This window comes from Rhinolophus sinicus, linkage group LG02 (assembly GCF_036562045.2).
Source record: "Rhinolophus sinicus isolate RSC01 linkage group LG02, ASM3656204v1, whole genome shotgun sequence".
Lineage (NCBI taxonomy): Eukaryota > Metazoa > Chordata > Mammalia > Chiroptera > Rhinolophidae > Rhinolophus > Rhinolophus sinicus.
The window spans coordinates 49,391,813-49,419,602 of NC_133752.1; the positions used below are offsets into that span (position 1 = coordinate 49,391,813).

The 27,790-nt window shown below is 39.2% G+C and overlaps 1 protein-coding gene across 1 annotated transcript; it reads left to right on the forward strand.

Moving 5' to 3' along the window:
• The first annotated feature begins 3,723 nt into the window (after window positions 1–3,723).
• Window positions 3,724–24,941, forward strand: PLAC8 (placenta associated 8). The gene is made up of 5 exons (XM_019731251.2): window positions 3,724–3,844; window positions 18,517–18,648; window positions 19,969–20,093; window positions 22,941–23,055; window positions 24,737–24,941. Exons 2-4 carry the CDS (start codon window positions 18,546–18,548, stop codon window positions 23,043–23,045), a joined length of 333 nt encoding a protein of 110 aa, XP_019586810.1. The 5' UTR covers window positions 3,724–3,844; window positions 18,517–18,545; the 3' UTR covers window positions 23,046–23,055; window positions 24,737–24,941.
• The last annotated feature ends 2,849 nt before the right edge of the window (window positions 24,942–27,790 follow it).

Below are 27,790 nucleotides of genomic sequence, written 5' to 3' on the forward strand. Positions count from 1 at the left end.
CTTGGCAACACTACGCCATACTGTCTCAATAAGCATTTGAGGAATGTGGTAACAGATGGTGACTAGACTTATTGTGGTCATCACTTTGTAAGGCATAGAAATGGCTAATCACTCTGTGGAACACCTGAAACTAATATTGTATGTCAACTATAATTTAAAAATAAGTGAAGGTACATCTGATGAGGGAGAAAAAAAAAACAAAAAAACATTTGGTGAACGGCTAACCCCAGGAGAAACACCCACAGAACTTGTTCCAGGCACTACCTCACTTGGCACAGGCCGCTGGCAACTTAGTTCTTTTAGAAAATGGAAATGACCCTAAAGCTTTCGTCAATGTCAGGAGTCACACATATCTGTCCTGGCCACTTTTCTTTGGGAATTGGTCATCACCACTAATTCCACCCATTTCTCAGCCCTAAACCTTGCTAAGTCTATCTGCAAAGAGAGGAGCAACACTAGGTAGGTGGCAGCCATGTCACATCCCTCAATTATGTAAAGGCAAACAAGTGACCTGGTGATTTTCCCAGCATGAATTCACACACACATGGACACACGGACACACATGCTTGCCCACATGATCCGCGTCCCCCAATCTGTCTTCTTCTTGAAAATACAACTGTCCATGGAGTCCTTGCTGAATAGTCCTGTGAAACTATTTGCACCTCATTCTAATGGACAATGGGCTCCTCATGTTTCCATTGGAATGCTTTTTCTTGTCTAACAGGTGCCCCTTTTCAGTTCCTCAAATCTGCTGAGCTCGTGCTGGGACTTTTGCCCTCTTGCGGGAAGCTCCTCTCACCCCTCTCTACACAGCCAGCATCTGCTCCTCCCCTGGATCTGTGCTTGAGGGAGGCACCCCCTGCCTACCCTTCCCAACACCCCTTATCCAGAATCTCAGCCCCTTGATGATTTTCTTCTCAACCTTTAGAAAAACATGCAACTATTTTATTCACTTGTATGTTACTTGGGTTTTGTTTATGTTTGCATGTGTTTTTCTTTTGTCTTTCTCCTTTATTAGAAGGAAACCAAGTGGCATCTTGAGAGCAGGAAACCTGTTTGTTTCTGCTGTATCCCCAGTAGCTCACAGAGGCCTGACATGTAGCAAGGACTCAATGTATATTTGTTGAATGAATGAAAAAGGAATCAGAAACTAGAACATAAGACATGGAGGGCTGATTTTACCCCCCTCACAGATGAACTGTGCTTCCCTTTTAAACGGCTTTATTGGTATAAATGAGCAAATGGGTAAAATTCCCAAATGCTGGGTCCTGCCCCTTTCCATACAGTTCAATCGATCCCTGAATGATTTCCGCATTCTTTTCCTATTCTCGTGTGGCTGGCTTAGACCATAACTCTAAAGACATTTTAATATAATCCCATGAGATCCTGAACTTCTCCCATGCCTTTGCCTGGCTTGGCCCCAACTTTAAAGTTGTGCCAGTGACAAAGCCCCATACTTATCCTTCCAAAGCCTCGTGTCCAACTGGGAAGTAAGGCAGGTGAGATACCCTATTGTGGAGGAGAGAAGTACACAGGGGACTCTGGAAGAACCTAAACACCAGAGTCTTGTCCTGAGGAAGGGCGGGAATGACAGCTGAGGGGTGAAACACAACTCTCCATTGCATGTCTTCCGTGTTTCCAGGTTCTCTCCCTTTTTATCTCATTTAATGCTCACAGTAGTCCTGTGATATTAAGGGTTTTATCACCATTTTGTAATTTGAGAGCACAGTCATGCATAGCATAACAATGTTTCAGTCAATGACAAACCACATTTACCACAGTGGTTCTATAAGATTATACTAGAACTGAAAATTTTCTGTAACTTAGTGACATAGTAGCAACATTATACAGTGTTTCCCCGAAAATAAGACCTAGCCGCACCATCAGCTCTAATGCGTCTTTTGGAGCAAAAATTAATATAAGACCCGGTATTATATTATATTATATTAATTATACAAGATCTGGTCTTATATAATAGTAAAATAAGACAGAGTCTTATATTAATTTTTGCTCCAAAAGACGCATTAGAACTTGCACAATGAGGAAATTGCCTAATGATACATTTCTCAGACTATGTCCCCATCGTTAAACAGCACAGGACTGCAATAGAAAATCATGAACTTTTGCATCACATAGGTTAAAATTTCACCCACCCATATTATCCTCTATAGGGCCCTTGGACAAGTTATTTAAATTTCCTTAGTTTTATTCTGAGGATAATAACTACTAGGATTGCTATCAATATCAAATGGTGACGATGTATATTGACATATTCACAAAATGAAATGATTTTGTGCTTGGCACATACTAGGTACTCAAGAAATCACAGGTTTTTTTAATTAAGAGGTTTGCCCAAGATCCACATCATAAGTGGCCTAGAATTTGATGACCTCTTGCTTTGTCAGATCCTAAAGATATTTTCTATACAGGCTGTAGGATTTGTCTCACTTCCCAGGTTGTGAGCTCTTCTAAAACAGGGATGATGTCCCCTGCCTCTTTGGTCTAGTGGCCTGTACATACACTGGTTATTAGTCACACACCAGTCTCCTGAAATAAGATAGCATTATTATGTAGGATTTGAATTTTCTATCTCAACGGTATGTATGAATGTTAATAGATTAGGCAAATGCCTCTTTGCGATAAGTAACCACCCAGGATCCTTTTTCCACTCTTCCACCTCCAGGAAAAACTCTCTCTGTACACCAAGGAAAACATAAAACAAAGTTTTAGTTTTGTGAGTCATTTGTGTTTTATGTTTAAACACCATAAAAGAAAATACAACTTGTTAAGAGTCACACTGAGAGAAAGGACATTTTAACCTCAACTAAACTAAAAATTTTTTGTCAGCAACCGGAAACAATTAAGGTTTTAATATACAGTGTTGTGTGCCTGTGTACCTATTTAATGGATTTATTTCCTCTGCACAATTCCTAAGAACTGCCATTTCCTATTATGATTTTCTGTTAAATCCATCTTCTTGTTTTCCAACCCTCTCAGGCTCTCTGCATCCTTCACTATGAAATTGCCCCTGGAGGGAGCTCTCTGATGTCAGTCTTGCTTTCTAGAATCCAGGCTCTACACTAGTACCAGGTAGGTAACTCAAAATGCCATCGACCGTGTCCCCATTCTGCCCCCAACCCTTCAATACTTTCCCTTGCTTACGCTATACGGCTCCTTAGCTTGGAACAGAAGTCCTAATAACCTGGCAAGTGGAAGGCTGAATATCTCTTTAGCATTTTTGAGACCTAAGGCCAGCTGGCCAGTTCTTACTTTAAAACACGTTTTTGTTTTTTAATTCTTTCTTTCTTTCTTTCTTTCTTTCTTTCTTTCTTTCTTTCTTTCTTTCTTTCTTTCTTTGTTTCTTTCTTTCTTTCTTTCTTTGTTTCTTTCTTTCTTTCTTTCTTTTTATTAGTTTCAGGTGTACATTTATACCCCTCACAAAGTAAAACACATTTTAAGACCCTTAAATGCCTTAGGAAGTGAATGAATTGTAGAAATCCTAACTAAATAAACAAGTCTTGGACCTTTGCACAATGTGTTGTTGCCCAGTTATGAATAAATCTTGCTGTCTCAGAAAACAAGGTTGTCAGGCAAATGTAACATGAAATAAATGCACTGAGATGAAATGCAGTGTCCACTTACTTAGATAGAAACACACTGGCCCCCTAGGCAGTGAAGACAACCCGGTGAGAGTTCTTTCCTCCAGTCCCACCCCTGACTTTCCCCACCCCCAACCCCACCCTGCTGATCACAACCCCCGGCTGCAACCACAGAGCGTGTTAGTGCTCCTGAGCCTTCTGAAGCCTCACCTGCGTTGCAGTCCTCAGCCATTAACCTTTGTGTGGTAAGAATTTTTGCAATACAGAATGCCTTTTCTGTGCTGTATACTTTTGTCCTTCTCTCTTATCCTCTTTCAAAAGAAACAAAACAAATTATTAAATAATAAACTATAAAGCCAGTAAAATCTTACCATGTAACTAACACAAGCCAAGGCAGAACTGAATGGTAGGTATTAATCTAGGTTAATCTTTTAAAAACCCACATGTGTGTAACCTGCAATTGTCTTTTTAATTAAATTGGGCAGCAGTGATTCCTAAGAGGCTGTGTATCTTATGAACTTTTATTTAGAACGTGCCACTAAAAATACACTTTTTAATAGAAAAAAATGTTCGTAATCATTAAAGAAATCTTTGTATCACCATTAAGGCTGGCGTGTTTAAACAGAATATTCTAAATTCCTTCTTAATAAAAGTTTGTCTCTTATTTTGTAATTGGTTACAAGGAGGTAGGGTTGAAGGGTGGTATTTCTGATGTCTGGATATCTAGTCTAGAAACTCCAAAATTGTGTGTATGAGATTTACAGTTCGTATATTCATACATTTGTTCTTTTTAAAAAAAAAAAAAAAAAAAAACACCCATTGAACATCTACTATGTTCCAAGCACTGTGTTAGGATAAAAAAATGAATGGCCAGCACCCGTGGAGCTCAGACTCTAGTAGAGGCGAGGGACCTGAAAACAGATGTCCTTAAAATATTAATGTAACCAGAACCAGACAGATGTCTTTAGAGGCCTTATGTGCATGTGTGTGCTACCCATCCACATCCCTCCATAAATAAATAAGTGTAAAGAAGTCCAATATCGTTGTGGTTATTTCCCTCAAGGATTACCTTTATTTGTGGAAGGATGCTAAATATTTTTCCAAAGTTTTCTCTCTTTTAATTTACTTTATTGACCCAGCTTTATCGGTGCCTTATGGCTGTGCTTAGTTTGCCTCCTGAGAGGCAACCCTAAGAGCACTTGAATGCAGAGGAAACCGGAGACCTGAGCAGGCACTCCATGGTTAGCCATCATTTTTATTGAAAAATTGGCGCTTAACACTCACTGCATTGAAACTCACTTCAGCTTTGCTTGGGGAGTGAAAATGGAGACAAATGTGTATGAATTTACTGGCTGCCCCTCTTAGCTCATAAACCATGTTCTGGAAGAATCCATCTGGAAACTTTTGGGGAAAAGAAATATTTTGTAATTAAGTGTTTGTATAGGCTGCTGCATTTTTCCTGAATTAAATTTGCCATCATTTAAGTGTTTCATGGCCACCAGATACTTGTATATTCACTGATGTTTTGAGACCTGTCTATACCAACTAGAGCATTCACAAATGGTTTTGTTATCTTCTTATAAAATATTGGATGGGATTTGCTCAAGTTACAGATTAACTTGAGACTTTTAAGGTAACTTTTAAATTGGGACTTTTAAGGTAATGCAAAAGATTCATTCACTCAACCAATAGTATTTCAATCTTTAATTCTGCAGACAGAAGTAAATTATAGGACGAGCCGGAAGAATGCAAATCAAACACTTTCTTAGAAAAAAAGACTCTTTCTGCTCCTTTATACCAACTCAAGAGACATGGTAGGGGTCTCAACTAATCAGATAATAATTGTGAGCTGGAGCACAATGGTGGGCTACCACTTCTAAAAGAGATGAATGCTTGCTCCCCAACTATAACAAAGAGCAAGAGAAACAGCCTTCTCTACACTGTAGGAGAAATGGTTTTATTGCCACATTTGGGAGTGTCCTCATGAAAACATAGTCCTGCACACAAATTATTTTTTTTTAATTAAAAGTAAATGGGAGGTTATACATCGCAGTTGTCAATAGAGATTAGGTCTATAGGGTGGATTTACTAGAGATTTTTATTTTGATATTTTTGTGATTTTTTTTTTTAGATTGTCTTCATGGATCACATTATTTTGGCTAAATTTTTAAAATTATACGTGTTTGGGGTGAAAATTTAGGTGATGAGGGAAACTATTTTTGTGTAAAAGACTTAAGACCCACTATTTCGATACTCAAATCATCATTTTGGATGGACTTCCTTTAGTACAGTGATTCTTAACACTCACTGAACTTTGGAATCTCCTGAGAAGCATTAAAAATATTAATTCCAAGGCCACTAACCCCCTCCCACCAGACCAATAGATCAGAATCCAAATGGAACCAAGTGGTTGGTAGTTTTCCAAGGTGAACTGATTATATTATCTAAGGTTCCATACTGCAAGTCTTTTATCTCTATAGCATTGACCAGGAAGTTACATTACTTGAAATTAGACTTCATGTGTTTTCCTACATGCTTTTGTTGTCATAGTGAGTGCGTTTTGGTAACACCTGATATAAAGTTTTCTGGGCTCTACGGTATAGAACTTGGGACTTTGATCAGTCACATATAATTAATTCATTAGCGCCTGCGCAAGATGTACTGCTTAATAAAACACTACCAGCTTGTTTTAACTCGATCATTTAAATATCAATTGTAGCTTGTGTTGGCTAATTCCTTTTTCTAAACTTCCCCACTGGTCACCTGAGGAAAACGTAAGCTTTCCTTTAGCTTACCTCCATGTTGAATTAGGATAGCCATTAATTAGCTCACCTCCATGCTACTAGACTGGCCTTCTGTTCAGGTGTGTTGTCCTGGTTGCATCTTTTAATTTTTATAACAGTGCATTTGCTTTAGAAGTCTTTCGTTCTGCATATCTGTTCTTAGTATGTATACTAAGCAGCCCTAGTTGGGAATCTGAACTCAAGTTTTTGCCAAAGACTTACAATTCAGCCTCGCTGCTGTTCAATTCTTGTCAACCCCCAGCTGAAAATATTCATACAGGACTGTCAAAGAATGTTCATGCATGTGTTTCTCTGAATAATCTAAATAATCTGATCATTTAGCCTTGAATCATCCCAGATTATCCGAGAGGTAAGGACTTAGATGGGATCATTTGAGCTTCTCGTAGGTTGTTTTCAGTGATTCTACTCAAGCCTTGTGCTTTAACTCTCTATCAGGAAAGAGGCTCAGGAAAGTCACTGTTCTGTTCATTACAGAGAAACTGTCAAAGGAAAGGCCTTGACCATTCCTTGTCACATATTGTCTCTTTTTTGAGGGCCTTGATGAGAAACTTCTTTGGTTCTCCATCTGTTTTTATTTTATGGACATGGTCAATCTCCTAAATGTGTGTGTTCCCTCTTTGCTTTGCCTGGTAGGAAATTCAGAGTCTAATTTGCAGCCCATGCCTAGCACTGTACAGGGAGCTGATGGCATGCTGTAAATTTGCTCCAGGCTGTAGTTTCCCTGTGCCTGATACCTTCATTTTTTCATTTTGTATCTTGTTACCATATAGGTAAGTCTGTAAACTGCTCAAATCTTCTTAAGAACAAGATGACAGAATGAATCAGTTTCTCAGCCTTGACACTTAATGGTGGGAATGGGCGGTAGGAGAGGAGAGTTGGGGGCAGGAGAAGAGTTGGGGGAGGCATCCTTAGCCTCTACCTTCTAGAGGTCAATAGCAGTTCTCCTTCCCTCCCCCCACTCCGAGTTGTGACAACCAAAATGTCACCAGACATTTCCAGAGGTCTTCTGAGGGGAAAAATCACCTCTGATTAAAAATCTCTGGTATAAATGAGTAAATAAATTGGTATTAAGCATGTAGGGGAAGAAAAGTTTTCTTTAACTTTCTTAGGGTCCCTCCTGGGTCTGAAATTAAACTGACAAAGAGAGATTAAGGAGAGAAAAGCATAACAAATTTTATTGAATTTTTACATGTACACAGGAGCCTTCATAAGAGAATGAAAGACCCAAAGAAATAACAAGGGCAGGAAACTTTTAGACAAAGAAATAATATATTTGTGAAGAATTGACAAGACAAGGGGTTTGCTGCAGGGGTACTAAATGGTGAAGAAATAACAAGATTCGCTTATTCTCAGCCCTGAATTACCTGGCTTTGGCGACAGGGATGTCTCCCTTCTTCCTGGTGTAGGGAGGGTACCTTTCACAGAGAGATTTATTTACTGCTTTCGGGGAAGAAGGGGGAGGGGAAAGAGGTCAGAGTGACTTTTCCTGCCTCTGCTTTTTTCTCAGCATCCTTCAGCATAAGATATTCAATATGCCAGGGTGCCACAATTTGGAGTAGTATGTCCTAAACCCCTAGTACTTTCTAGGCTATGTGCAGGCCACCTTCGGGGAGGGACACAAAGATGATGAAGCCCGGTTACTGCCCCCAGAAAAAAACAGCCAACAAGTCAAAAAGAAAGCAGGAAATATAAATACTTAGAATGCATATCTAAATCTCATATTTGAAGTTAGTACAGTCATGCGCCACAGACCATTTCAGTCAACAAGGGACTACATAGATGATGGTGGTCCTGTAAGATGATAGTGGAGCTGGAAAATTCCTGTTGCCTAGTGATGCCTAATGCATTGGGTAAAATTGTAGCACAACACATTATGAGTTTGTGATGATGCTGGTGTATAAACAAGCCTACTGGGCTGCCCGTCGTATAGAAGTATAGCACATACAATTACGTACAGCCCAGAATATTTGATAATGATGATAAATGACTCTTACTGGTTTATATATTGTTTACTATACTATACTTTTAATTATTATTTTAAAGTGTACTCTTTCTATCTATAAAACAAAAGTTGGCTATAAAGCTGTGTTATGTGAGTGGCAGCCTCATACATCTGGTGTTTACTGTCTGTTGATGGCATCATTTTTCTTGTGCTTCATTTAATCTAGTGTTGTTTTGTACAGTGATGTTCTGTACAGGCTTGTAGCCTAGAAGCAGTAATAGGCTGTACCATATATCCTAGGCGTGTGGTTGGCTATACCATCTAGGTCTGTGTAAGTACACTCTATGATGTGCTCACAGCAACAAAATCACCTAATGACACATTTCTCAGAACGTGTCCCCATCATTAAGCAGCACGTGACTATAGATTCTTGTAGTTTTCTCACTAGTCCTAGGAAGAAGGAAGTGAAGATGGTATCATTGTCATTTAGAGAAAAGGCACAGAGGTTGCCAAGTATCAATGCTATGATTAGAGCCCAGTGTCCTAACCCAAGCCCAGTAGGCTTTCCACCACATAATAAAAATGTTGAGCAAGTTCAGAGAAGGGAGAGAGGCAAATCCAATTTGGAAGATAACGAATGGCTTCTTGGAGAAGGTGGCATTTGAGATGAGACGTTAACAGGTAGTTAGGGAAATGAGGCAGGAACTCACAGCAGGAACAGTGTAGAGGGAATGCCTGCAGAGTGCTGAGGAATCTGGCGACCAATAAGGGAAGAAAATGGTAATCAAAGGAATGGAAAAATAGGGTGGGTAATGAGGTCAAGCCTAAAGGGTTTGGGTGTGAAAAGGTAATCTTCCCCCAGAATCATATATATGCCTGACATCAGTTTAACAAATTATAAAATAAAGGTAGAAAAGAAGTTTAATGAATTGGGTCACCAGAAAAATTAGTGATGGTAGAATGACAATGGAAAATATGAAAGGACCCAATTTATCATGCGCTTTTTATCTTCACCCTCACCCCAAATTAAACATTTTAGTGAGTCAAATGCTCTTTATTTGATGAAAGGAGGATTACTGAATTTTCCTGGTGTCAGAAAAATTCTCAGTCTTGCTCTATCAAAAATACAAATGTTTCTGAAAAGGCTTCTCATTTAAGCATTATCAGGCATGAGCACAATTTTTCACATGAGGAAAAATCTTTTTGGAGTGATGTTTTGTTTATAGAAATCATTTCACTTAAATTAGGGAATGCCATACCTTCAATGATGCATAATCATTTTTTAATTTCCTTATAACAGAGTTTTCATTGTTTTGACAAAAATTTCAGAAATCACATTGTAAGAGTGGAAAAATAATTTTCCCTCTACCCTTCTAGAATCTTGGTTGGGACCCCTGTAACCAAAAATAAATTAACAAGAGAAAACAAAAAGCAGAAGTTCATCAACACGTATACTTCATATACATAGGAAATACCCAGGGAAATAACTAACTCTCAGAGGTGGCTTAAAATTCAGGCTTGAATACCATTTTCACCTACAGGCAAAAGAGAGAAGGTGTTAAGGAGGCCAGCTGTGGGGATGTGACCAGGTAAACAAGAGTAAAGCTTTGTTATACAAATTTTATTCTGGTACTTTCTCCATTGATAAGAGTTTCTTGAGATTTAGAAGCAATGTGTTAGGTTTCATTCCTCACAAGGACTACTTGTCAGGCCTTTTGTAAACACAACTTATGCATCTGCTGGGACACTGAATTAGACAACAGTTAGAGTCCCTCCCGATGCTCACATTTCATGATGTTGATGATATCTAAATCATGGTTTCTTACCTCAGCACTTTTGACATTTGGGGCTAGGAAATTCTTTGCTGTGGGGGCTGTTCTGTGTTTTGTAGGATATTGAGCAACAACGCTGGCCTCTACCCGCTAGATCATAATAGCACCTCACCCTCAGTAGTGACAACCAAGAATGTCTCCAGATAGGGCCAAATGTCCCCAGGAGTTAAAATCATCTCTGGTTGAGAACAAGTTACCTAAATCTATATTGTGGAACTCTAGGGCAAGTGTCTGAGTAACTGATTTCAAGATACTAAAAATACACACACACACACACACATACATACCTATGTAAGCAAACACACATATAAGGAAAGCAAAGTTAGTCACAAACTGCGTAGCTTCCTGTAGTCCCATAATTTACCTGGGAAGGGACACTCTAGGAAAACGCTTACCTTTTATTCCTGAACAGGGTTTGCTCATTTCAGCTGGCCATTAACTATAATTCCTGACTGGTGGACTTCAGTGGGAAGAAGAATCAAAGGGCTTTGGGGTCCTATAGAACTAAATTCAAGTCCCAGCCCTGCCACTCTGTTATTTTGGACATGAGACTTATTTTCTGTTTCTTTCCCTCCTTCTGTAGTTTTGTAGAAGAACTACCCACATCTTACAATATCCAGGAGAGTGTAAAGGAGGTGAGGCTCAGGTGACGGTGGGGGAAAGGACAATATTGTGTTTCCCTCTGGGGCCAAGTACTGTCTTTTATTTAACTAATATTCATAGAGAACTTACCCTGTGCCAGGTGCCCCTCTAAGGGCTTTTCCAATGTTAACTCATTTAATCCTCCTGACCGTTATATAAGCTAAGTACTATTAATATCCCCATTTCACAGATGGGAAAGCTGAAGCACAGAGAGGTGGTCACTTGCTCAAGGTGATACCCTGGGAAAGTCCCTGGGAAAGCTAGGGTCTAGGGCCAAAGTCCATGATCTTAGCCACTAGGTAGTGCTATTTCGTCCATCTTTTGGTTCTATAACATTTCCTGTGAGGTACTTTCCATGTCTTTCCCTTGAAAAGCCTAGGAAGAAGACAAAGAGCCAACGCTCAGTCTTTGAGACAACCTTCATTTTCTCATTCGTAAATTAAAGAGGTTGGAGAGGAGATCATGATTTTTCCTTGACTCTGGCACTAAACTCTTTGCCTCAGTTTTCTTGTCTACAGTCAAGAGTCTTATCAGCCTCAATTCCCTGAGTGCTCTGAACTGCTGTGAATATTAAATAGATATCAATGTTAACTAGAAATCAAACATAAAATGCTTTGAAAAGTATAATGCTCTTTACAAGGTTAAGCTATTGTCATGTAGGCAACATACCATGCTCTGGTTTTTTCCATCAACTGTCTCTGGCACTTAGACTCTCTCGTGTATAATGGAGATTTGCAGTTTTCAAAATGTCTTCACATGACTGATCTTATCTGAGCCTCCTCAATACTAGCAATGACTAACACCCAAGCCTTCTGATTTCTAACCCGTTGGTTATCTTATCACCACACTCATTAGCCTTTGAAGTGCTATGCTCCTAGGCATTTTTCCGTAACATTAAATCAGGCATAGGCCCTGCTACTTAGCAACATTTAGTGTAAAATAGACACACCGGTGCATATGTCAGGTCATTGACATACAGGAAACACGGTGCTTAATAGACATTATCCAGTGACATGGTCTCATTACATTAATATAACAATCCAATGAGAAAAGTCATACTCATTTTAAAGCTGTCAAGGCTCAGAGAAGTTAGTTTACTTGTCCGAGGACACACAGAAGGTGGAAAATAGATTTGAACCCAGTTTCGTTTGTTTCCATGGTTCCTAATTATGATCTAGACTCTGGCTAGTCAAAGTGTGGGCCAGACACCTACAGCATTGGTACCACCTGGGAGCTTGTTGAAAAAAAGCAAATCTCAGTTCCCACTCTGGGCCTACTGAATCTGGGTCTGCATTCTAAAGGATACCAAGGTTAGTCCTTGGTATCACATTAAAATTTAAGAACTATGTAGATCTATGTACAATATACAGAAGTACAAAATCTGTAAATAAACACATATATATCCATATACACATACATTGTAGTGTGCTTCTAAAATATACTTCTAAACATTTTGCTTTAAGAGAAAGGAATTAGGGATTTAAAGGCAAGTGGCATAAGTCCCTGTGTTAAATTACGAATTGAATTAATTAAAAGATACACAATACATACTAGGATTTGCATACATAGCAATTACAGCCTATGCTGTATTTTAACTTTTTTTTCATGAAATTTAAAATACATATTTATTTTCTAAAACTATCCATTGAAGGTGTCCAGAAGCATGTGGGAAAGCTCAGCCTGTGAACTAAGGATGTCTGCCACCAGTACTGGGCCTGGGGTAGCTCTGCAAAAAGCCAGGAGCAGAAAAGCCTGCTCCCACCTGCTGCTGGTTGTCGCTTGCCAGTTGCCAATGAAGCCTCATGTGGTACAGAGTTGCGTGAGGTGGGGTTACAGTGAGTCAGCAGGTTGGAGCTGTGGAACTCACCAGACCAATCTGATTCAGGTTTGGCCATAAGTGTAGGGGGCGGGCTCAACACAGGAAAGATGGCGCCCACCTGCCAGCTGCTTGGGAGGACAACCCCACACAGGGAAAATGCCGACTGTCTTGTAGATTGCACCCCAAGGCCACACACCTCAGTCTGCCCTCTATGTGCCTCTCATGCCCCCTTAGTTACCATCCCTCTGCCAGAGCCCAAGGTGAGTGCCTGCGAGTGTGTGTGGGGGCCCTTTAAGAAGATGCCTGGGTTTCCGACAGCCTTCTGTCCCACTCGGATGGTCAGAATCCCCACTGTTTTTCACAGCCAGATGCTGTGAAGGCTCCTCTTCCTGGCACCAGTACTCCTGGCTGGGGAGCCTGGTGTGAGGCTGGGATTTCTTGTTCCTCAATGGGGAAACTCTGTGCCGAGATAGCACTCCCAATTTTCTTCCACCACATGGAGGTTTGGGGCCGGCCCATTTCATGTCTCCTCTTACCAGTCTCAACGTGGCTTCTTTTTTATATGATTAGTTATAAAACTACTGACTGTTCTCCAGGTTGATAATTCTATAATTTAGCTGTAATTTTGATGTGTTCATGGGATGCACACGTTTATCTACTCTGCCACCTTGGACAGTTCAATATATCAGAACTTCTTATCCTTGAAACTTAACTGGTATTTTCATATCAAACCAGCAAATTTTATCCTACTCCAAACTACTCAGCACAACAAGTATATGTGTCCAGTGCTATACACAGTTATGAAGCACTGGAAGACTGTTTAAGACACAATCTTTGCCCTGGAGTAATTTTCAGCTTTGGGGTCTCTTGAAAAGAACTTTACTGATGGTTGCCAAGGGTGAGTGAAAAAGGGAAAAAGATTAAGAAGTACAAATTGGTTGTCACATAATAGTCATGGAGATGTAGGATATAGCATAAGGAATGTAGTCAGTAATATTGTAATAACTATGTTGTCAGATGGGTACTAGATTTATCGAGGTGATAAATGAGAGGGATGTTGGGGGCAGGATGAAAAAGTGAAGGGATTAAAAAATACAAATTGGTAATTACCAAATAGTCATGGGGATGTAAAGTAAAGCACAGGGAATATAATCAATGATATGGCAATAACTATGTATAGACTAGTCAGGGGGAATCATTTCTCAAATTATACGAATGTCTAACCACTATGCAGTATATTTGAAATTAATATAAAATAATATTGAATGTCAACTGTAATTGACAAATTGAAAAGTGGGAATGTGAAGGGGAATAATAAATAGATAGATAGATAGATAAATACATTTTTGAAAAAAGAACTTTAGCATGGTTTTCCATTTTGATATATTGGCTAAACTGATTGTGATTGGCTGTACTGATTTTTTTCCCCTAAAGCATTGTTTTTATAAAAGAAGTAATTTTCTTTTAAGAATGCATCTTTACAGGTAAATTTTTATTTAATGGTACACACACACACACACACACACACACAGCAGCAGCCTCAGCAGCAGCTATCTGTATATTTTTACGATACTGATTTTCCCAGTATATTTATAAAAGATAATGGATAATTCATCCTTGAGGTTGGAGGTATATCCATAACATTCAGAACTGAACAACACATTATCCATTATTCTTATTTGTACCTATTTCTCAGATAATAGATAGAGTTCACATTATGCGCCAACTCTGATCAAATGGTAGTAGCATCCTATGCACTGTCTTCTCTAGGATTCTAAAATATGTCCAGAGGAGATAGATCCTACGTAATGAGATCAATTAGATAAATCATAAGTAAGATAGATCCCACATTCTGGTATCAATTAGCAATGTCTGCTGTGGGTGTAGGAAGGCACTGTTGATGAACACCTGGCCACCCATTGCCATCCCTACACTTCAACCCTTCCTTCTGCTACAAAAAGCTTATGTCTCGCCTGTTCCTCATGCATTCCTCAGTCTTTCTTTACCCTAGGCATTTTCTCACACTATTTCCATGCTTAGAATGTTCTACTTTTCTGTGCCCAGATAAGAATCTCATGACCTCCAATCAGACTTCCTCAACTTTTCCAGAATCAATGATAATTCTAGTTCTGCTAGTTTGGAAAAAAAAAAAAAAAAAGAAAGCAAAAAACATGTTCCCAGAGCATATGCTTGAACTTCTCCAGTTCAGAACCTAGACACAGATGTTTCCCCTACAATGCCCAGGAGGCCAAGAAGATTCTTCTTAATATGACTGTTTTTATTGAAATTAAATACTACCACTTCCTTTTTGGGTTACACCTGTCCTTCTAGGGCTGTGCAAATGTCTCTGCAGTTTTAGGTCTTTTACTACCGGAAATTCCTACCTAATGGGCTCTCATCTTAGTTTCTCCTCCTTATTCAAATTTCTGTTAAACACTCCCTCTGTCTTTATAACTACACCCAACACAAAACGAAGCCAGTCTTGCTGGATATACAGATTTTCAATGAACTATGCTTTTCTCTTCTTATCCTACTTTGGTTTAGTTCTCAGAGAAATCAGTGCCTGGGAAGGGAATTGAAAAAAAAATAAAATTTAGATTAAAAAAAAGTCAGATTAGGCAATAATACTGTTGTGGTCCCCTTTACCACTCTCACTTTTTTTTCTTTTTGTCAATCCCTTTCCCTTAAGAAGCACTTGGGCACTTACTAAACATATCGATTCCTCAATGCCTTTCCAGGCCTATTAAATCTAAATCTAGGGATGTGTCATTCTTAATAAGCCCCTCAGGTGATTCTTACCCACACTAAAGTTTGAAGAATAAAAGGAACATTTGTTCATTACAAGCAGGTTTTCTATTTTAAAAAGTTATACCACAGATATTAGGTAGCAATATGACAGTGGTTTTCTAAGACAAAATGTCTATAGAGAGAAACCAGTGAGAAATATCTGGTATGTAGAATATTTTAATTAATAAGACCCCATTGTAACCAGAACTACAAAATACTCCTATATCAAAACTAAAAAGTGTGTGCCTTATCCTGCACAAGTTTAAATTCGCTTGATTAGGCAAGACAATACTACCCATTCCCATGATTTTTAACCATCCCTTCTCTGCTAATTAATTCTTTCAACAACAATATTCTATTGCATGTCTCCTGTGTGCCAGGCACTGTCATAGGATTCCCTGGTAGACCTTTTACTATTTTAGTCTGTCAGTTAATACTCTCTTCTCCATCACATAGGCATAGGTCTTCCTGCATTACAAGCAAAGCCATCATTACCTTCCCAATTAAGTGGCGAGATAGTTAAATATTTACCTACACTTTCCAGTTATAAACATGATTCCTGGTGTGATTTGACCACAATTGTATTATTATAAGCCTTCTCAATCTGGGCAGTTTTCTCTCTGCGTCATAACACAAGTTCTTGATAAAAAGTACTAGAGGCATCTTTCTAGGGCAGTTCAAAGTGCCTTGGCTTTTATTATCTCAGAGAACTCTGTCCCTCTCTGTGGGTACTCAACTGTTGGTGGGAATCAACTGATAATAGCAGAACCAACGCAGAAGAGGAGGACCATGGCACAGTGAAAAGCTAAGAAGAGGGATTAGGAAGGACTAAGAAAGTAAGATAGCATGTAAACAGTGGTCACCAAAGCTGGCTGTATCAGAATTAGCTCTTAAAAATTTTACACACTGATAATATCCAAAATTTATAAAACACTCATTCAACTCAACACCAATAAACAAACAGCCCAATTTAAAAATGAGCAGAGAACATGTTCTCTAAAGAAGACATACAGACAGCCAACAGACGTATGAAAAAATGTTCAATCTCACTAATCATTAGAGAAATGCAAAGAAAAACCACAATGAGATACCACCTCACTCTGGTCATAATGGCGATCATCAATAAATCAACAAACAAGAGCTGGCGAGGCTGGAGAAAAGGGAACCCTGGTGCACTGTTGGTGGGATTGCAGATTGGTACAGCCACTATGCAAATCAGTATGGAGGTATCTCAAGAAACTGGAAATGGAACTACCTTATGACCCAGCAATTCCACTCTTAGGTATCCAGAGAAATCCAAGACACTAATTCGAAAAAATACGTGCACCCCTATGTTTATTGCAGTGCTATTTACAATAGCCAAAGCTTGGAAACAAATGCCCATTAGTAGATGACTGGATTAAGAAACTGTGGTACATTTATACAATGGAGTATTACTTGGCTATAAAGAAGAATGAAATCTTACCATTTGTAGCGATATAGATAGACCTAGAGAACACTATGCTAAATGAAATAAGGCAGTCAGAGAAAGACAAATACCATAAGGTCTCACTTATATGTGGAATCTAAAGAACTGAATAAATGAGCAATATAAACAGAAATAATCTCAGAGATATAGAGGAAAAAGTGATGGTTGCTATATGGGAAGGGAGTGGGGATGAGGGAAAAGGAGAAGGGATTAGACAGCATAAATTGGTAACTACAATGTTGCCAAGGGGATATGAAAGATAGTTTGGAGAATATAATCAATAATGTTGTAAAGATTTTGTAGGGTGTCAGATGGTCACATGTCTAATTAGGGAGACCACTTCATGGGCGGTGTAGATGCTTGACCACTGCATGTACACCTGAAGATGAAGCTGAATAATGTTGTATGTCAACTATAATTTTATATATATATATATATATATATAGTCACAGGATATGGAGTGCAGCATAGGAAATAGAGTCAATGGAATTGTAATAGATATGTAAGATGTCAGAGGGGCAATAGATTGGGGGAGGGGAGTTATCACTTTGTGAGGGGTGAAATGTCTAACTATTACATTGTTTTGTACACCTGAAACTAATAATAATAATAAACAAAATGTGCGCACCCAGAGTCCACCCCAGGCTACTAAATCAGAAGCAAGAATCTGTCTTTTTAACCACTTAGGATGAAGCGAGTGCACAGCAAGGATAAGGAAAACTGATGGAATCTTTGACTGGGGCCTTCCTTGGCGACATAGTGGAGGAAAACCGAAGGCAGCAAAGTAGCAAGATAATGTGGGGCAAGGAGTTGCCTTGCAATTGGTCAGAGGAAGTGTTAGCAGTGAGCAGGGACCAAGACTACAGAGCACAGTGTTAAGTTTTAACACTGGTAATTGTGAAACACAATGCATTTCCTCTCTTGGGAGTTCTGACTGGATAGGAGCTCATGAGACTTCCCTTGAGCACTGGATGAAATATGAAAAGTATAAGTGCCAATTTGTTTGAGGGACACTATTTTTTGTGCTTTTGCAACCACTGGGACCTTCAAGCCTCTTTTTTCAGATTCTGACCTGACACCTTCACAAAAGGACTGAATGGCTTTTTGTTTGTTTGTCTGTTTGTTTCAGTAAACTAGGTCTTCTATTAAAACTTTGTACTGTCAGGATACGAATGTTGGCATTAGCTAGAAGCATCTGTTTTAATAACAATTTTATGGAGAAGTAAAGAACTCTATCTCACAGAGTCCTCTTAAGGAGCAATTAAGATAATGTCCATGGAATAGCTTTGTAAAAATAGGTTATTAAATAGAAACACTTCAAAGGCAAAATAGACATTGTTCAGGATGATTGTTTTGAAAATAGAAAAAAGAAATCATCTTGCTGGTCAGTGAAAGAGGTAATAAACCACAGAAAAACCTAAGAAAGGAACCTTCACCCCTTTCCTTTATGTATGTAATTCCCAAATATCGACGACAACAGTCTGGAAATGCTATGCTAAGGTAATGGAATGTGAACCCCCCTAATCAGGAGAGGTGTGATGAAACGTCTTCTCTACTGGTATCTCCATTATAGCCAACCAATACCGTTAAGTGTTTAGGACTTTTCTGGTTTTGTTTTCACAGGCAGTGCCCTTTTGAACTTATCCTTAAAAATGAATCCAGTTGTTACCCAGCCAGGATACGGCATGGGGGCTGCTGTGATGACTAGTGACTGGCAAACTGGTGCATTTGACTGCTGCAGTGACATAGGGATTTGTAAGTACACATAGTAATTGCTTTCTCCTTGACTACTAGTAATAATGCAGATTGCTAACATAATAAATGTTTATTTCTCCTCTCATTGATGTCCATGTTTTACTCTCTAACTCAGAAGTCACAAGCTAGAAGCCCATGGGCAGATTTAGCCACGGGATGTATTTTGTTTGTTCTGTACATAATGAGCCCTCTTGGTGTCATAATTTTAATGTAGTGGGAAACACCTAAACATCAGATTTCACATAAAAATCTAGCTTTCCAATCTAGATTTCCAGCTTCTCTTGAAAATTTGGAAAATCGGGAAAGATGAGCCCTCATTCTCATGTGGCAGAGGTCAACTGTTGCTGAGTATTAGCCAACCCCATTAAAAAGGATATTCACGCTGCAGTTTGCCATATTTATGGGTCATCCTCTCATCCTTTCAGTTCTTTACTTTCTGACTGAGGTCAATAATAGGGCTTGGGACCAGCCCGGTGGCTCAGGCAGTTGGAGCTCCATGCTCCTAACTGCAAAGGCTGCCGGTTTGATTCCCACATGGGCCAGTGGGCTCTCAACCACAAGGTTGCCAGTTCAACTCCTGCAAGGGATGGTGGGCTGCGCCCCCTGCAACTAGCAATGGCAACTGGACCTGGAGCTGAGCTGTGCCCTCCACAACTAAGACTAAAAGGACAACAACTTGACTTGGAAAAAAAATCCTGGATATACACACTGTTCTCCAATAAAGTCCTGTTCCCCTTCCCCAATAAAATCTAAAAAAAAAAAATAATAATAATAATAGGGCTCTACCCTTTGCCTGAAAGACCATCTAGAAACATTCCCTTTTGCTTTTTTTTTGTTAGGTTGGTGCAAAAATAATTGCAGTTTTTGCAATTATTTTTAACCTTGTAAAACGCAATTACTTTGGCAACAACCTAATACATTTTGGCCCCAATAATTTCCCCACTCAGCATTTTCTGACCCTAAACACCCTCCCATAGTTTTCAGAGGGCTTCTCAGACATCCCGATGCCACAAATTTCCTGTACAAGAATGACTCAAATGTAATCTAGGGCAGGAAAAAAAAGTAATTTGGACATGCTCAGATTGACACGGCAGACACTTTTACAATTAAATCTGACCTGACATAATGACATGCAAATTTTTCCCAACTCCTGGACAGAAGCAAGACATAAAGAGCCAGATGACCACATTGTTTTCTCAGAGGGTCCATTAAGGCCATTTCCTGAGTTAGCATCTATTTGAAAGCTGTGTGATTTAGTGGAAAGGATGATGACGACTTTGATGACGACTAATTCCTCTGTGTGGTTTCACCTTCACTCAGGCCTTTGTGGAACTTTCTTTCCCCTGTGCCTTTCATGTCAGATTGCCTCTGACATGAACGAATGCTGCCTGTGTGGAGCAAGTGTCGCCATGAGGACCAAGTATCGAACCCGATACGGCATCCCGGTGAGTCACCCAAGTATCTATTGGGAGGTGGTAGCTCAGACACCCAAAGGCTTCTCTTTAGTCTGACTGGATCTCCATAATTGCCCTCCTCACCTTCATGGTTTGACCTAGTCTTTACTACCATCGTGATTTTAAAGTGATTCACAGGGGCTGTGTGGCTATCTATATTTTGGAATATGTTAGTAATGAAATCTTCTATTGATCCAATAGATGTAACTAAAAAAGTTGCTGGAGGTGAGTAAGTGAGGGGTAGAAGTCGGCACAGGGCCCTTAGCCTCTCCTGGTTTTATTCAGAGTCAGATAGGACCTGCAAATCTGCAAGGTATGTGATAGTGTCTCTGAAAGTCTTGGGTAAAAATGGGTGTGTAGTGGTTCCCCATAAAGCTGGCATGTTTGCTTCACTGGTAACTCATAAGCTAGTGTTCATTAAAAAGGGACTATTGAGCACTTAGAACCTTGTTAAGTCATAAGCTGGCATTCATTCATTCAGTAGGGATTTATCAAACACATAGAACATGCCAATCACTATTGCAGACACTAAAGACACATCAGTGAGCAAAGGAAATCACGAAAGGCATGTCCCTTCTTTGTTTAAAAGATTTCAGTGGTTTTCCAACTCACTCAGAGTAAAATATAATGGTCTGCTAGGTTCTCGCTAATGCTCTGACATCATTTTCTTCTATACCCCACCCCCCCACTCTATTCCTGCCCCCTACCTGTTGTTTTTGGAACATTCCAGGTAAGCTCTACTTCAAGGCCTTGGCTCTAGCTCTTTCCTCTGCCTGGACCTTCCCCAGATGGGTCATCCTCTCATCCTTTCAGTTCTTTACTTTCTGACTGAGGTCTTTCCTGATTACCTTATCTAAAATCAGAACCTTCAGCACTCTTCCTCTTCCTTGCTTTATTTTTCTCTGTAGCACTTATCACCATCCTTTTAGGCTTCCTTCTTTCCTCTGCAGGAAAGAGGGAGAAAGAAAGGAAGCAACTGCTGATTGAACTACTATGTGCTGGGATATGATTTTGACATATATTTGCTCATTTACTATGTACAAACTCTTTGTGGTTCCAGGATTGTCACCTCTACTTTATAGATATGGAAATCAGGGATGAGACAGGCTTAAGGTCACAGAACATGGACTTGCTGGAAACTGGGCTAGGGTTTATTCTGACTGACTCCAAAGGTCCAGTTTTTCCCACTTTATCATCCTGCCTTCCTGAGTATGTCTTCAACCATGTACCGCATTCATTTATTTGCTCAGTCAGTGATTCTGTAAATAGTGCTCATTACAGACTTCTTTTTTAACCAGTAACGTCCTGGTCCTATTTAACTAAACAGAGTGGTGAATGTAGAATGCAGAATCTTTATTTCTGGCACCCATTTCCTGAGAAGCTAGTCCATTCAAGGCATTTATGTCCCTTATTAACTTCAGCATGATATAAACCTGTAGTTTATTTTCTCTCTGAAAAAGGAATGTTTTTACTTCTCCATCATCTCTATATCTATACTATGAAAGAGACTTAGAATCAAGGTGTGTCTTCTATTGGTTTTTCTAGGTTACTTAGCAAATAATAGTGAGATTTTTTCCTCTTTAAAAACTACCTGAGGTAAAAGACAGACATAGACATGCTGGAACAGAAAAGCAAAGTGAGAATATTTTCTTCTTTGGGGCATATTATATGTATTCAATACATGTTGATTTAGTGAAGGTTTAAAAGAGTTTTAAAAAGTAAATAATGAATGAAAGAGTGAAAAACAAGAGTACTATGAGGAAAGATTAAAGGAATTTGGATTGTTTATCAGGGAAAAAGAGAAGGCTACGAGACTGAATTGTCTTTATACTGAATATCCGTGCCTCCACCTAATGAGGGTCACAACATTATAAGATTTTTAACATTGCTACTCATTTGCCCACTCTTTGCCCCACATATTTACTCTGTTAGATGAAAATCAAAATCACTGTAGCAATAACATTTTCATGAAAAATAAATCACTCAGAATCTCAACACTGAGGAGCTCCTAACCCTTATAAACAGAATCTACCAGTTCCTTTTCTCTCTTTCCCTTTCTCTCTCTCCTCACACTGTAGATTGGGAATTACATTTACCCAACACTTAAAAAAATTAGTGCTGTCAAAAAAATGGAGTTTCAAAATTATTTCAATCCATCAAGACTCACAGTCATGGCACCTGGTTGTCAGACTAGATCCCCTTGGATCACCCAATGCCTCCTGCTCAGAGCAGGATTCCCTTCAAGAGCATCTCTACCAGAGGATCTGAGAACCCTGCTGGACCGTTCCAGGGACAGGGCCCTCAAAACTTTGCAAAGTAGCCCATTTCATGACTTTTCCAAACACCATTCTCTTCTTTCTTCTTTTTCCCATAATTTGTATATCCCTCTCTTACTCTGGACCTCCTCCCTTGCAAAACATGAGAGACGCTAATGAAAATGGCTAGAGGGATACAAGGTGAAGCCTGGTCTGGCACTACTCACAAACTATAGACAAATTGATGCATTGCACAGCTGGCTTTAAAGGGAACCATTCCAGGACAGATGATAGAGGACTGGGGCTACACTCGTAACCTGCAGATGAAATGATGTATCATGAAAAGGGCACTGGCTTGAGAAAAGAAAGACCAAGGGCTGTCACCAATGTGTTATGTGATCTTAGCAAGTCATTTAACATCTCTGGGTAATCAGAAAAATGAAGATAATGTTCAAGAACTCTCGTGATAAACAAGTGACATAAAATGAATGTCTTAAAGAGATTTGAAAAGTTATACAAATGCCAGGTATTGTGTGACTAGATTTATAGGCTACATGTTGATTCATTTGTCTTTTTTTAACAGGGATCTATTTGCAATGATTTCTTACTGCTGTCGTGTTTCCCTCAATGCGCCCTTTGTCAACTCAAACGAGATATTCAGAGAAGAAAAGAAATGAATACTTTCTAAAAGATGCTTGGTATGTTGGTGGAAATTCTTTGATTTATGAATATCAAAACAAATTCTCAAGACATCTTTTATTTCTTTGGTACTCCCTCACAGATACATAAGATATCCCTTAACAAACAAAGGACAAATGATTTTTAATTGCCAGCCTACACTAAGCAGTTGGAAGTCAACCTCCCAGAACCAGGGTTCAAAAGGCAAAGACTGGCTGAATAGGAAAGAATTCTGTGATTTTTTTTTTTTAGGATGTCTGCCACAGCAGGAGTGTCCATTTGATGTACCAAATAAACATGTCACGTATCAACCATGCCCATCTTAAGTACACCATGTTTAAGGTAGTAGAGATAGGCGTATGACTTTCCCTAAGCCTAGATCTCAGGTCCACCACTACCATCAGTAACCAACTGAGATGTCATACAAAGTGTGACTGTGTAATCACACAGTCACTGTGTGACTGTGTAGTTATATGTTCTTAATCAACACCACAATATTAAAATAATTAATTCTCCAAAGTGGTGGAAAGTTATTTTAGTCTCTATAAATTAAGTATGGAGAATTCACCCAGTTATCCAAAACTCCAAAACCCCCACTATGAAAAATTACTGACTTTTTGGTGACTATATTATCAAAGTCATTATCAAAGACTATTTTAATTTTCTCAGATTTTTCTGTTTGTCTTAGGCCATAGAACAAGTCGTTCAATCTCTTCCTGCCAATCCCCATGGAACTTATAATCAAAAGTTTGCTTTCACATGGAAATGGCTATTCTTTGTAAAACTCCTATCTCCCAAAAGGTTTTTGAGAGTGTTTGATCAGGAGGGTGTATTAATGTGTATGATTGGTTGACATTAATGTAATCTGTCTCTCTCATATGCAGCGCAAAATAATGTCCTCTTAATGAATCATGCTTCAGTATGTTGCACTTTTAGTACTATTTTAGTACTATTTTAGTATTTGTCTTCTGCTTGTTTCAAATGGTTTCCCTCAATAACTGAAGTACTTAACTCACTTTCAAGCAAAGTCAAGGTAGGGAGCTTTCTTATCAGTCTTTTTCCGCCTTATACCCTATTTCCTAAGAATTGATTACTATCCCTCTTCCCAAGCAGTGATGCTTCTTTAAAGGCCTATGTTACCAACTGGACTCAGAATTTTATGCCAAAGTAGCCCTGAGAGAATTACCATGTGGCAGTTGACTAGTCTAGTCATTCAATCAGTTGAAAAGATTGTTTTGGGTTTCTACCTTTTGGATACTTTCACCTTCTCGTTTTTGATGATTCATTGTCATTTTGTAATGGAAGTTAACTCTGGCAATCTATAGAACGTTCTGTTGGTTCATACAACCAACTAGTAATAGTGTCTGACACATAGTAGGCACTTAATAAATATTGTAGATGAATAAATGAATGCAACTTTCAAGCAAGGAAGCATAATTAGGTCCCTAATCTATGAGACTCATCCGAATCTTAACTGGTGATCATGACTCCTCCTAAAAGATTGTACTGAACCAGGGGACATTATTTGATGTAGATTTTAAATATGCAGCAATTTGGCAGTAGGTGAAGGTGGACTGGAAGTTTTGGTATTTGGAACAAGATAACGTAAAAAAAGATGGAACTGATAAGTCCCAATTCTTTTATTCATTTATTCTTTCTTTTCTTCTTTTTTTTCTTTCTTTCTTTTTTTTATTCCTACAGGTAAAATTCACTTTGTGGTGAAAGAAAATGCTGGAATGAAACACAGCTTTTATTAAATGCTATCTCATCTCAAATCTTAGAAATTCAACTAATCATCTGGTTTCACACGGCTTCAAAATATTTCAATTTGCAGTTTATTTTGAAAAATATTTCCAGTCCTGTTCTCTAAAATGACTGCCATTAAAGCAATTAATTTCCTCAATAATTTTTATGTCTTTAAATACTGCTTCATGGGAAATTACAATATTCTTCTTTTAAAAATGAACCCAAGGTTGTCTAAATGTCAACGTTGAATGATGGGTAGATGGAGATTCTCTATTCTATTTTTCTACCTTTATGTATGTTTGAAAATGTCCAGAATAAAAGATTTTTTAAAGTGTTACCAAATAAAAAGTTTTTATTACTTTGGATTTTCCCTCCACTGGGAGGCCAGGTGTTACCCTAGGGGGTCCCTCACCCCAGGAAGTGTGGTTGCCTACCTTTGGGAGTCTGAATGGCATTTGGCACCTCTTTTTTATTATTGGGGAATATTGGGGAACATTGTGTTTCTACAGGGCCCATCAGCTCCAAGTCACCGTCCTTCAATCTAGTTGTGGAGGGTGCAGCTCAGCTCCAAGTCCAGTCGTCATTTTCAATCTTAGTTGCAGGGGCGCAGCCCACCATCCTATGTGGGAATTGAACCAGCAACCTTGTTGTTGAGAGCTCACACTCTAACCAACTGAGCCATTCGGCCGCCCCAACATTTAGCACTTCTTTACAGCCTCATAAAGTAAATCCACTCCAGAAACTATGTGCTGAGCAATACAGAGTTTACTGTAGATTGTATAGTCAAAAGGGGATTTCTGTCATAAGCCTAATTCAAATTCCCATTGGACATTTCTGTCCTCCCCAAAGTCATCTCTTGCAGCAAGTCAGCCACAGGACCTCCACACACTTTTCTCTCTGCACTGCCCCTCATCCCAGGTTAATGTGGCATTTTATTGTTTTTTAATCAAGATGTAATTAACAACAGCAACAAAGATGTAATTAACAATATATTCATTTTAAGTGTACCACATGATGATTTTATATATGTGATTTTATATTATATAGGATTTATATATAAAAATGATTATCACAACACCTTTAGTTAGCATCCATCACCACAGTTATCATTTTTTTCTTGTGATGAGAACTTTCAAGATTTACTCTCTTAGTAACTTTCAAATATGCACTGCATGTTATTGACTATAGTCACCAAGCTGTACATAACATCCCCAGGAGTTATCAATTTTATAACTGGAAATGTGTATCTTTTGACAATCTTTACCTATTTCACCCACTCCCCACCTTCTTCCTCTGGCCACTACCAATTTGCTTTCTCTATCTATGAGCTTGGTGTGTGTGTGTGTGTGTGTGTGTGTGTGTGTGTTTTAGATTCCATGTATAAGTGAAATCACATGTAATTTGTCTTTCTCCATCTAACCTATCTCCCTTAGCATCATGCCCTCCAGGTCCATCCATATTGTTGCAAATGGCAGGATTTCCTTCTCTTTCATGCCTGAGTAATATTCCATCATATATATGTACCACATCTTCTTTATTTATTCATCTACAGAAGGACACTTAGGTTGTTTCCATTTCTTGACTGTTGTAAAAAGTGCTGCAATGAGCATGGGGGTGCAGCCTACATACCTTTCTTATGCAGAGCAATTTAGTTCCATCTCAGCTTTCTAGTCCTAGGAACCATAACCCCAAAGGCACAGGATGGGGGCGGAGTTCTGTTTTTAAGCAAAATATTTTCCATATAGCTGATTAGAAGATTATAACGTACTTTATACATGTTTGCACCTAAAAGTTATGATAAGCAAGAAGGTTTTTAGAAAACCCTTTGATTGAGCTGAGAATAGTTGTTATTTAGCCCCATTGTCCCTCTTTTGATCTCACACTTTATCCTGTGCATTCCAAATGCCTAAGGCCCCTCATACCAGGCTAGTTCCCTCAGTTACATCAACACCCTCCTTACATCCTCCTGCACACTAGAAGTAAGTGGCAAGAGCCAAGAAGCAGCAATTTCTTCGAGGAAGTAGAAGATTTACAAATTGACAAGGCAAAGAACAGCAGAAGAGAATTCATCTTGCCTTTCCAGGGCATGGAATTCTTATCCCTATGTCCCACCTCCCGTGGATGATGTATCAGATTTAGCTGTTACTGCCTAGTGGCTTAAACAACAGTCATTTCTTTCCCTCAAAAGTCTACAGTTTGGGCAGACCACTCTGTGTCTGCTCATGCAATGTGAACTGGGGTAGAGCTGGAGGGTAGTCTTTCAAGATGATTCATTCACATGGCTAGTTGTTGCTGCTTCTTGGCTGGGGGTCCAGCCAGAGCTTGAGCCCAGAGGCCTGGGTTCCTCTCCACATTAGCCATGCCACAGGCTGCTTGGATGGCCTCACAGGATGATTGCCGGGTGTCCAGAGCAAGCATCTCAAGAGAACAATATAAACGTACATGACATTTTTATGATCTAGCTTCAGAAGACATATAGCATCACCTCTGCTGAACTCTCTTGGTTGAAGCAGTCACAAATGTGCACTCAGTTTCAAGGGGAAAGGGACATAGACTTTAACTCTTAATGGAGTGTGGTAAGATGCAGGAAGAGTATAAGGGACAGGAGATATTGTCGCAGCCATCTTTGGTAAAAACAATCAGACACAGATGCCGCAAGGTGCTCTATGTGGTTGTCTCGGTATCAGAGCTGTAATTCATCTGTTCTCAATAAAGCACCTCTTGGAGAGTACCAGCAGTGTGATGGCCAGCAGCCCAGCCTGGGTTGTCAGTTAGGGGGCAGAAATTCTGTAATGCCAGCTAAGTATTTCTGGTGACTTTGAAAATATTTTCAGAGCATAAGTGTGGTTGAAGCTTGTAACGATAGCGTACTCATCCAGAGATTCTGATTCTGCTCTGTGTTGGGATCCAGGAGTCTGAATTTTAAGAAGGACCACAAGTATTTCTGATGCAGGCTGTACCCCAGGTGTGAGACCAGTCTTTCCCCTGTAGGTAGTAATGGAAGGAGCT

What these genes read in the sequence shown, in the direction of transcription:
- PLAC8 (XM_019731251.2), top strand. Translation starts at nt 18,546, where the DNA reads ATGAATCCAGTTGTTACCCAGCCAGGATACGGCATGGGGGCTGCTGTG. An exon ending in CTGCAGTGACATAGGGATTT is followed by an intron (nt 18,649 to 19,968) that starts GTAAGTACACAT and finishes ACCTTCACTCAG; the next exon opens with GCCTTTGTGGAACTTTCTTT. An exon ending in GAACCCGATACGGCATCCCG is followed by an intron (nt 20,094 to 22,940) that starts GTGAGTCACCCA and finishes TTTTTTTAACAG; the next exon opens with GGATCTATTTGCAATGATTT.